The 12538-nt window shown below is 38.4% G+C and overlaps 1 protein-coding gene across 2 annotated transcripts in view; it reads right to left on the reverse strand.

Annotated features, from left to right (window-relative positions):
• CCDC186 (coiled-coil domain containing 186) overlaps positions 1–12538 on the reverse strand; it is a 46672-nt gene that overhangs the window by 22339 nt on the left and 11795 nt on the right. For both annotated transcript variants that reach the window (XM_006076960.4, XM_044935425.2), the window contains exons 3-6: positions 6000–6126; positions 3179–3307; positions 2199–2411; positions 888–1007 (exon numbers count right to left, since the gene is read on the reverse strand). In XM_006076960.4, coding sequence (XP_006077022.1) covers positions 888–1007; positions 2199–2411; positions 3179–3307; positions 6000–6126 — 589 coding nt within the window. The remainder of the gene's footprint in view (positions 1–887; positions 1008–2198; positions 2412–3178; positions 3308–5999; positions 6127–12538) is intronic.

Genomic DNA, 12538 nt, shown 5'->3' on the forward strand with positions numbered 1-12538 from the left:
CAGAAAGTGGAGAGGAACTAAAAAGCCTCTTGATGAAAGTGAAAGAGGAGAGTGAAAAAGTTGGCTTAAAGCTCAACATTCAGAAAACAAAGATCATGGCATCCAGTCCCATCACTTCATGGCAAATAGATGGGGAAACAGTGGAAACAGTGAGAGCCTTTTATTTTTGGGGCTCCAAAATCACTGCAGATGGTGATTGCAGCCATGAAATTAAGAGACGCTTGCTCCTTGGAAGGAAAGGTATGACCAACTTAAACAGCATATTCAAAAGCAGAGATGTTACTTTGCCAACAAAGGTCCGTCTAGTCAAGGCTATGGTTTTTCCTGTGGTCACGTATGGATGTGAGAGTTGGACTATAAAGAAAGCTGAGCGCCAAAGAATTGATGCTTTGGAACTGTGGTGTTGGAGAAGACTCTTGAGAGTCCCTTGGACTGCAAGGAGAGCCAACCAGTCCATCCTAAAGGAGATCAGTCCTGGGTGTTCATTGGAAGGACTGATGCTGAAGCTGAAACTCCAATACTTTGGCCACCTGATGCGAAGAGCTGACTCATTGAAAAGTCCCTGATGCTGGGAAAGATCGAGGGCAGGAGGAGAAGGGGACGACAGAGGATGAGATGGCTGGATGGCATAACCGACTCAATGGACTTGAGTTTAGGTAGGCTCCAGTAGTTGGTGATGGACAGGGAGGGCTGGTGTGCTGCAATTCATGGGGTCGCAAAGAGTCGGACACGACTGAGCGACTGGACTGAACTGAATCACGAAATATTTTGGCTCAAGCTATACTACAGGAGTCACTAAAATAAGCTTTACGCCTGATTAATAACTATTGCTATATTTGTTCTTAAAACCGATTCTAATAGTTTTTCCACTGTGTTACAGTACTTACCTTATGTGAATCCATTTCTGCTTTTAATTTGTTTTGTGCCCATTTTACTTTAATGATGTGCGAGTTGATATCTTCCTTTAATTTGTCTATTTCTCTGATGAGTCTAGTAGCTTCACCTTCCTAAAATAATATCACTTGGTCATATTTTTCATTTAAACAACCAACAATCATTTGTGTGTCTTTCATATCTCAAGATTATCAGTGCAATCCAGGGGCTAGCATTTTATGGCTTACAAGCGATAAAACTGATTTAAAGTTTAAATCATAAGAGGAAAGTAAAAATCCTAAAACCAATGAACAGATATAAGATGATTAACATTTATACTTTAACCGATTATTATGTTTTGTGAGTATAAGCATACCTCTGGTGCTTCCCAAAAGGATAACATAAGGTGAAATGTAAATTAAATTGGTTTTGCCAGAATTACTGAGAACAATGACAACATTGCTAAACTAAAACTTAGTAGAAAATAACACTGATTATCAAGAAATGATAACCTGCTGGACATAAAACTATGCCATGAGGCTGTTAGTTAAAAGCAAAGGCTCTGAATAGCTCAGTAATTAAATCTCTTTAAACAGCATCTAAAAACATGTTTTTCTGCAAGAAAAATACAAATTCTATTCTATGAGCATTACATTAAAATTCTGGTCAAATTATACTTCTAGCTCAAAAACTAGGCTTCCCTGGTAGCTCAGCTGTTAAAGAAATATGCCTGCAATGTAGGAGACCCCAGTTCGATTCCTGGGTTGGGAAGATCCCCTGGAGAAGGGACAGGCTATCCACTCCAGTAGTCTTGGGCTTCCCTGGTAGCTAGGTTGGTAAAGAATCCGCCTGCAATGAGGGAGACCTGGGTTTGATCCCTGGGTTAGGAAGATCCCCTGGAGAAGGGAACAGCTACCTACTGCAGTATTCTGGCCTAGAGAATTCCATGGATTGTACAGTCCATGGGGTCGCAAAGAGCTGGACATGACTGAGTGACTTTCACTTTCCTGTGTATCTTTTACGAAAGTAAAATCTTCCTTTGAAGCATGAAGTCATTTCTACAACATGTAGATTTTAAAAGAAAGTTTTAAAAAAGATCTAATAAACAACATGTGTCAGTTTCTCATATTTTCACAGGAAAAATGTTTTGCAGTAACTAACAAGATATTGGAATTGTTAAAGCATTCACATTCTTTGAAGGTAAACTAACAAAAACAGCTTTATGTTTAACAGTGGTTGAACCATGTTAATTTATGATTATTTGATTAAATAAGGAAAAGCAAAGAGAATAAGCTTCAGGTAAGGTACAATAGCAAAAGTGATACCTTTGTTTCATACAGCTGGTGTAATCGTCCTTTCTCCTGAGAAAGTTGCTTAATTTTGTTAGTGTTTTTCTCACATTCTTTATTTGCATCTCTAAGTTTTTTTTCAAGTATCTCTTTTTCCTTTCGAAGGTCTAAAGATTCCTTCTCACCTCTTACATACTTCATTACCATTGCTTCTTTTTCCTGGCGTGCCTCTTCACATTTCTTGTTGGCCTTTGAAAAAAGTATCTAGCATTAATAAAACATGGTTTTTAAAGTAAAAATAAAAACAAATAATATTTTCCTACAATATCACCAATTTATTTTTTGATTTTTGCACATTTTGGGGACCTGTGTCATGAAATCATAAAAAAGAAATGATACGATGAACAAATTAATGTCACTAACATCTGCTTCTTCCCTTTCCTATTTTACTTCCTTTGGCTAATACAGATGCTATATTCTGTTTATGCCTTCAGATCACTTTTCCACTCTTTCCTAACCTGCCCTGTGCTCTGGGAAAATGACCAGCAGGGACTATATTAACAAGTTTCTTTATCCTCATACAAAGAAAAGGTTTGGAAGAAGACATGTTTTACTGTTTGAATTGTTATTGTGTACAATTTATTATCATTCTGTTTTTATTTTAAAATATAATCCTAATTCTAACAGTTATTTTAATGAAACTATGTTTGGGTTTATTAAAGCTATCCATTTATTAATGTCTTATCCTCTATATTTTTCTTTAATTAGTATAAAAGGTTTGAGAACTGATAGTATAAGTGTTAAGCATGTAACATTCCTATTGCTCAGGGTCAGCATATTGTAAAGAATCACAGAAATAAGAGTTGAAGTCTTTTGTAGTTAACATACATTTATGTAATGCTTTAGCATTTTTAAAATCCTATTCCTAATACACACTAATGTCTAAAATTATCTAACAGGGTTAAATAAGCAAAAAGTCAACAGAAAGTTAATAATAATGATGATTTGAAAAATACCTGTTCCATTCGATGGGCCATCTCTTTGTGTAATTGCTGAATTGCATTTTTGGCTGCAATGTCTTGAGCTAATACTTTATCTTTGGAAGCCTGAACTTCTTTATTAAGTTCCTCTATTCTTGTTTCCAACTGTAAAGAAAATTATTTCCAGATTATTTTTATAGCTACAAAAAAAAGACCACTAACATTTCAAATAAATATAAATTATATATATATGAGCATAAAGAATTCAAGAATATACTTCAGCCATAGACATAAAAAGTAAACATTAATGATGTTCCAATATATCATTAGAATTAAGTCAGTATAAATCTGAAGCAGACTCTGAGAAGAAAGATGGTAAGCTCTAGAGTAATTATCAATAAAATAACTCAAAAAAGTTAAAATATCATGAAAAAAATGTAAATGTTGCATATTTACTTAATGCAATATAAAGCAGTAAATGAGGAATAGGGAAACAAAATAGGAACATACCAAAAAAGACATAAAGAAACTACAGACATAAAATACTCAAAAATGGTAGACATAAATCTATAAACCTAACCCATAACCCTAATCTTAAATATTGTAAAAGCTACAACTTGATAGAAATCTTGAAAAAATTACACTAAGAAGCTAGATATTACATGATTCCACTTATATGAAGGAAAAGGAAGCATATATGATTCCATTTATATGAAATATTCAGAACTGGCAAATATATAGAGAGACAGAAAGTAGGTAGTTGTCCGCTAGAGCTGAGGAGAGACAGCTGACAGGGGCTGGAGGGAAATGAGGGGTGACTACTACGGGCTTGCAGTTTTTTCATGTGATAAAATTTTCTAGAATTGTGACAAAATGTACAACTAAAAACCACCTAACTGTATACTAAAATGAGTGAATTAAGTGGTATGTGCATTACATATCAATGAAACTGCTATAAAAAACCCTACGCGTTAGCTTACATATGGTACACATGTACTACTTTTCCTTATGACAACACTGCCCAACAGCAATACAAGCCCAATTTTTTAGTAGCAACATTTTAAAAAGTAAAAAGAAACAGGTGAAATAAGTGTTTTATTAAACCCAACATATATAGAATATCATTTCAACAGGCAGTGAACATTAAAAAAACTGAGCCATTTTACCCCTTTTTGTACTAAGTCTTTGAAGTGCATATTTCACACTTACATCTCCTCTGAATTTGGACTAGCCACCTTTTACATGCCCAGTATCATGATGGCTATAGGCAGCCATATTAAGTGGTACAGATTCAAAGATAAAATAAGGAAAGAAAACTCTGCTATACTGGCTAGCAAAAGAAAGGTCAATCGAATTTTCAGCTTTTAAAAAGGCACAACCACTAACAAGTTCAAGAAAAGAACAGCTCTGGTTAGCCTTCATCTCTTTATTTTGAAGTTTCTGGTCATCAGCAGTGATCTGTCTACCAAAATTCATATTCAGCCCCACACTTTAAAATTAAGGCACCTTCACTTTAAAATTCTAAATTTGGTCTACATGTGGTAGACGACACACACACACACAAATCAGGATTAAACTTTCCTGATTAAGTATAATTTCATTAAGTATAACAAAGTGTAAGTAAGTGAAACTTGGTTTAACTTTTCATTATGGTATTACCAGCTGTTTACTTTTATTTTCATTATACAGCTTTCTGTGAAAGATGAGGCAAAAAGAAAGACTTTTAAGGCTACCATGTTTCTAACCTTTTCCACGGAAGAAAAGTGAAAGTGAAAGCCACTCAGTCATGTCTGATTCTTTGCAACCCCATGGACTATAGAGTCCATGGAAGTCTCCTGGCCAGAGTACTGGAGTTGTAGCCTTTCCCTTCTCCAGAGGATGGATCTTCCCAACCCAGGGATCGAACCCAGGTCTCCCACAATGCAGACAGATTATTTACCAGCTGAGCAACAAGGGAAGCCCAAGAATACTGGAGGGGGTAGCCTATCCCTTCTCCAGCGGATCTTCCTGACCCAGGAATTGAACTGGGGTCTCCTTCATTGCAGGCGATTCTTTACCAGCTGAGCTACCAGGGAAATGAAAAAAAAAAAAAGCAGCTCAAAAAGATAAAGAGCAGCTGAGCAACCAGTGAGCTACCAGTCTAGAATACGCACTTTGCTGATCCAAGCATCACAGTACATTTTAAAAAAAGAAAGGAAAGGAAAGGCTTGGGGAAACTAGCTAACCAGATAAAATCTGAAGTAAGAGAGTCAGCCTTCAGTATAGTTTATAAAATACTAAGAACAGAACTACATTGAACTATCAGCTCAAAAGGGCTTCCCAGCTGGCACTAGTGGTAAAGAATTTGCTTGTCAATGCAGGAGATGTGAGAGACGCAGATTCGATCTCTGTGTCAGAAGATCCCCTGGAGGAGGAAATGGCAACCCACTCCAGTATTCTTGCCTCAAGAATCCCATGGACAGAGGAGCCTATTGGGCTACACTCTATGGAGTCACAAAGGGTGGGACACAACTGAAGCGACTTAGCATGCACGTATGCATAAGCTGTAAAACCTTCTAAGGCCAGATACAAACGTTTAGGTATATACTGCTTCTTCTGAAACAATCTATTTGACTGCCAGTCTTTCCTTCTCAGATATCTATTATAGATAGAATACTGCCACACATATCATATAAAAATATTAATTTACATAAAACAGAAAGATAAGGCTAGGATTCCTATTTCATAAGAGAGAATGCTTCACATACCAAGCAATCTTCTGCATTTAAAGTATGATTTAATTTACAGAACTTCCATTTATATACAAATTTTCAGGAATGTATTTAAGAACAGACTTCCAAGATTTTTGTCTTTTTACCTGTTTAATTGTGTTCATATGCTGCTTCTCTGTTTCTGTTCTTTTTTTAAGTTCTTCTCTTAAATTGTCTTTTTCTGAACAAATGTCTAAGATGAGTTCCTGATGCTTCTTATTTTCTTTAATTAACCTAAATATAAAAAGGCCAGTATAAGTAAAACATAATTTAAAATGTAGAAAATAATCTGTTTGCAGACTGAGGTGGAGATACTTATGATTAATAAACTAATATTTCCAAGTAATTCTTTTGTAATGATATATTTCTTGGGCTCCAAAATCACTGCAGATGGTGACTACGGCCAAGAATTTAAAAGACCCTTGTTCCTTGGAAGAAAAGCTATGACAAACCTAGACAGCCTATTAAAAAGCAGAGATACCACTTTGCCAACAAAGGTCCATATAGTCAAAGCTATGGTTTTTCCAGTAGTTATATACGGATGTGAGAGTTGGAGCATAAAGAAGGCTGAGCACCAAAAAACTGATGCTTTCAAACTGTGCTGCTGGAGAAGACTCTTGACAGTCCCTGGGAGAGCAAGGAGATTAAACCAATCAATCCTAAAGGAAATCAACCCTGAATATTCATTGGAAGGACTGAAGCTGAAGATCCAATACTATGACCACCTGATGTGAACAGTCGACTCATCAGAAAAGACCCTGATGCTAGGGAAGACTGAGGGCAGGAGGAGAAGGGGGCGACAGAGGATGAGATGGTTGGATGGCATCATCAACTCAACGGACATGAGTTTGAGCAAGCTCCAGGAGCTGGTGAGGGACAGGGAAGTCCATGGGGTCACAAAAAGTCAGACACGACTGAGTGACTGAACAACATATTATACTTTACAAAACATTTTCTGGCAAACAGGCTATTACCCTTTTTCTAGAAATCTGTATTTTTCAAATTAAGTGAAATATAAGCAGATAAAGAATACCACACTCTTTTATGTCTAAGGCATACGAATTATGTGCTCCATCCCTTCAAAACTGGAGTCCCTTCAAATCAGTCAGGGTCAATCAGGTACAGTGTTTCCCCTCCAAGCACGTGTCTGGAGACAGACACTTTTGGAAGTCACTACTGTGGAAAGCATTGCTACAGCTTTTCTATGGGTAGAGGCAGGGTTGCTGATAAACATTCTACAATGCAGGGCAGCCCACCACCAACAAAAAATGATCTGCCCCCATATGTCAATAATGCTGAGAAGGAAAAATTTCACTTTAGATTTTAATGACATTCTAATTCTTGGGCTTCCCTGGTGGCTTAGAGGGAGGCCAGGGTTCGATCCCTGAGTTGGGAAGATCCTCCCCTGGAGAAGGCGATGGCACCTCACTCCAGTATTCTCGCCTGGAAAATCCAATGGATGGAGGAACCTGGGAGGCTGCAGTCCATCGGGCTGCAAACAGTAGGACACGACTGAATTAGATACCATTAGAAGGAAATGGCAACCCACTCCTGTGTTCTTGCCTGGAGAATCCCAGGGACAGAGGAGCCTGGTGGGCTTCCATCTATGGGGTTGCACAGAGTCAGACACGACTGACGCGACTTAGCAGCAGCAGCAGCAGATATTAAATTAGAATAGAATTAGAATTCTAATGATATTCTAACTTAATATCTATGATATTCTAATTTAATATTTAATGGTATTCTAATTACAGAAGCAGTCAACGTAAAGTAATAAAGTGTGAGCAGAAATTTCATTTTGAGTTATCTAAAAAATATAAATAAAACCTTAAAAATTACCCATAAAAGTACTTAAAACTATAAAATAAGATACCTAAGAGGGTTAACAGCTAATATTTTAGGATTACTAACAACAGCAACAGCTATTATTTAACATTTATTGCACAATTACTATTTCCTAAGTGTAGCTTTAAATGTATTATTTAATTTTCAGGTCTATAAATTAATAAGTCTATAAAATCATTATTGTATGCTTTATGAATTTGAAAAACAAACCAAAAATGAAGCCTAGAACTTATTCCAGGTCATATACTTAGTAAGTGGAGAAGGAAATGGCAACCCACTCCGGTACTCTTGCCTGGAGAATCCCATGGACAGAGGAGCCTGGCGGGCTACAATCTATGGGGTCTCAAAGAGTTGGACACGACTGAGCAACTAACACACATAGTAAGTGGGTGAAGATTAGATTTGGACCCAGGTCTAATTCCTTGCCATCTTCTACTTTGAAGATCCCTCAATTACTCAACAAATGCTGACTGAGCACCTACTATGTACCTGCACTAGTCTATACTTCCGGGGTATGTCAGTGAACTATCCCTGCACTTGTGATGCTCACATTCTAAGAGAGAAATTAAACAATAGATAGATACATAATGAAATGCCAAGTTGTGATTAAGTTCTACTAAGAAAACTAAAAAAATGGCAAGAGGACAGGGAAAATGAGTTAAACTATGACTACACTTACGGAGAAGGCAATGGCACCCCACTCCAGTACCCTTGCCTGGAAAATCCATGGACAGAGAAGCCTGGAAGGCTGCAGTCCATGGGGTCACTAAGAGTCAGACACGACTGAGCGACTTCACTTTCACTTTTCACTTTCATGCACTGGAGAAGGAAATGGCAACCCACTCCAGTGTTCTTGCCTGGAGAATCCCAGGGATGGGGGAGCCTGGTGGGCTGCCGTCTATGGGGTTGCACAGAGTCGGACACGACTGAAGCGACTTAGCAGCAGCAGCAGCATGACTATACTTCAGGTAATCAGGACAGACCTCTCTCATAGTACAGGAATGCAGTGAGGAGGAACGTTGTGAAAATGTTTGGGAACAGAAAACTGTGTAGCATACAAGCTTCTTCAAGCCTTTTACGGCACAGTGATTTAACTCAGAGTATATGACAAAGATGAACACTCAATTTGTTGCAGAAAACAACTAGAAGCACAAGAATCCTGACTATAGTTCATAAAGTAAACAATTTAGGGAGAGAGAAGTGAAGAACAGCAAGCCCTGAAATTATTATTCTTATATGCCAAGTACACATCCCATACACAAATAATTGCTCCTAATTAAAAATCTGGTTGGGACATTGGATAATAATATGATGTTAGAAAATAGGGGAATGAAAAAAGAGGTGGGGGGGTGGATGTATTAAACAAAGACATTTGCAAATAGATGCATTCATGAAAATTTAAGCCAAAGCAACTAAAAGGTAGTTTTCTTTACAGGAAATTGAATGAAGGCAAAAGAAAAAAAGACAAGTTATTTTAGAGCTAACCTGAATCATAAAGCATTTTATTTGAAATCTAAAATATTACATGCATAATAAAAATAACTTGGGATTTAAAGTAATAATATTTTAACCCTTTAATGTCTTCAAAACAATCCTATCAGGTAAGTATTGTCTCCTTCATACAGATGAAAAATCTTTGTCTCAGAGAGGCTGACTTAACTAAGCAAACAAACCTTGCAACTGGCAGTGGGAACCTCCCAACTGTGCTCATTACCCCCGTCTACAATGCTGCCTCTGTCCTGACATGATAGAGCACAAAAGAGGACTTAACTTTCTACTGTATTCCTAATGATTTTAGTTAAATTTAATAACATGTAACCTGTTCGTTTCTGATAAGCACATTTAAAAAATTCACTTAAGCCAGACTAAATGAGTTCAGATTTTAACTTTGTCATTTAGTAACTTGTGACCCAGAGCAAGTTAGTTACTTAACTTCTCTGTGCTTCAGGTACCTTATCTGTAAGATGGGAATAATAACTGTTCATACCACATAGAGTTGTTTTGTGAGGATTCCATGCATTAATACATGGAAAGTGCCAGGCACACTAAGTCTTCCGGCTATTATTATCAAATCTATAACATCTTATAATTTACATGAGAATTATGAAAGTGGTCAAGACTCAAAATCTAAGGAAAGTAGAAAGAAGTATCAGGAATAATCTCAAAGGGAAACTTTAAAAGATGAAAGTATAAATCAGATCAGATCAGATCAGTCACTCAGTCGTGTCCAACCCTTTCCAACCCCATGAATTGCCGACTCTTTCCAACCCCATGAATTGCAGCACGCCAGGCCTCCCTGTCTATCACCAACTCCCGGAGTTCACTCAGATTCATGTCCATCGACTCAGCGATGCCATCCAGCCATCTCATCCTCTGTCGTCCCCTTCTCTTCCTGCCCCCAATCCCTCCCAGCATCAGAGTCTTTTCCAATGAGTCAACTCTTCGCATGAGGTGGCCAAAGTACTGGAGTTTCAGCTTTAGCATCATTCCTTCCAAAGAAATCCCAGGGCTGATCTCCTTCAGAATGGACTGGTTGGATCTCCTTGCAGTCCAAGGGACTCTCAAGAGTCTTCTCCAACACCACAGTTCAAAAGCATCAATTCTTCGGCGCTCAGCCTTCTTCACAGTCCAACTCTCACATCCATACATGACCACAGGAAAAACCATAGCCTTGACCAGACGAAACTTTGTTGGCAAAGTAATGTCTCTGCTTTTGAATATGCTATCTAGGTTGGTCATAACTTTCCTTCCAAGGAGCAAGCATCTTTTAATTTCATGGCTGCAGTCACCATCTGCAGTGATTTTGGAGCCCAGAAAAATAAAGTCTGACACTGTTTCCAGTGTTTCCCCATCTATTTCCCATGAAGTGATGGGACCGGATGCCATATTTGTTTTCTGAATGTTGAGCTTTAAGCCAACTTTTTCACTCTCCACTTTCACTTTCATCAAGAGGCTTTTGAGTTCCTCTTCACTTTCTGCCATAAGGGTGGTGTCATCTGCATATCTGAGGTTATTGATATTTCTCCCAGCAATCTTGATTCCAGCTTGTGTTTCTTCCAGCCCAGAGTTTCTCATGATGTACTCTGCACATAAGTTAAATAAACAGGGTGACAATATACAGCCTTGACATCCTCCTTTTCCTATTTGGAACCAGTCTGTTGTTCCATGTCCAGTTCTAACTGTGGCTTCCTGACCTGCACACAGGTTTCTCAAGAGGCAGGTCAGGTGGTCTGGTATCCCCGTCTCTTTCAGAATTTTCCACAGTTTATTGTGTTCCACACAGTCAAAGGCTTTGGCATAGTCAATAAAGCAGAAATAGATGTTTTTCTGGAACTCTCTTGCTTTTTAATGATCCAGCAGATGTTGGCAATTTGATCTCTGGTTCCTCTGTCTTTTCTAAAACCAGCTTGAACATCAGGAAGTTCACGGTTCACGTATTGCTGAAGCCTGGCTTGGAGAATTTTGAGCATTACTTTACTAGCGTGTGAGATGAGTGCAATTGTGTGGTAGTTTGAGCATTCTTTGGCATTGCCTTTCTTTGGGATTGGAATGAAAACTGACCTTTTCCAGTCCTGTGGCCACTGCTGAGTTTTCCAAATTTGCTGGCATATTGAGTGCAGCACTTTCACAGTATCATCTTTCAGGATCTGGAATAGCTCAACTGGAATTCTATCACCTCCACTAGCTTTGTTTGTAGTGATGCTTTCTAAGGCCCACTTGACTTCACATTCCAGGATGTCTGGCTCTAAGTCAGTGATCACACCATCGTGATTATCTGGGTCGTGAAGCTCTTTTTTGTACAGTTCTTCTGTGTATTCTTGCCATCTCTTCTTAATATCTTCTGCTTCTGTTAGGTCCATACCATTTCTGTCCTTTATCGAGCCCATCTTTGCATGAAATGTTCCTTTGGTATCTCTGATTTTCTTGAAGAGATCTCTAGTCTATCCCATTCTGTTTTTTTCCTCTATTTCTTTGCATTGATCACTGAAGAAGGCTTTCTTATCTCTTCTTGCTATTCTTTGGAACTCTGCATTCAGATGCTTATATCTTTCCTTTTCTCCTTTGCTTTTCGCTTCTCTTCTTTCCACAGCTATTTGTAAGGCCTCCCCAGACAGCCATTTTGCTTTTTTGCATTTCTTTTCCATGGGGATGGTCTTGATCCCTGTCTCCTGTACAATGTCACGAACCTCATTCCATAGTTCATCAGGCACTCTGTCTCTTAAATCTATTTCTCACTTCCACTGTATAATCATAAGGGATTTGATTTAGGTCATACCTGAATGGTCTAGTGGTTTTCCCTACTTTCTTCAATTTCAGTCTGAATTTGGCAATAAGGAGTTCATGGTCTGAGCCACAGTCAGCTCCTGGTCTTATTTTTGCTGACTGTATAGAGCTTCTCCATCTTTGGCTGCGAAGAATATAATCAATCTGATTTCGGTGTTGACCATCTGGTGATGTCCATGTATAGAGTCTTCTCTTGTGTTGTTGGAAGAGGGTGTTTGTTATGACCAGTGCATTTTCTTGGCAAAACTCTAATAGTCTTTGCCCTGCTTCATTCCATATTCCAAGGCCAAATTTGCCTGTTACTCCAGGTGTTTCTCGGAGAAGGCAATGGCACCCCACTCCAGTACTCTTGCCTGGAAAATCCCATGGACAGAGGAGCCTGGTGGGCTGCAGTCCATGGGGTCGCTAAGAGTCGGAGACGACTGAGCAGCTTCACTTTCACTTTTCACTTTCATGCATTGGAAAAGGAAATGGCAACCCAGTCCAGTGTTCTTGCCTGGAGAATCCCAGGGACGCA

The sequence above is a fragment of the Bubalus bubalis genome, chromosome 23 (assembly GCF_019923935.1).
Source record: "Bubalus bubalis isolate 160015118507 breed Murrah chromosome 23, NDDB_SH_1, whole genome shotgun sequence".
NCBI lineage: Eukaryota > Metazoa > Chordata > Mammalia > Artiodactyla > Bovidae > Bubalus > Bubalus bubalis.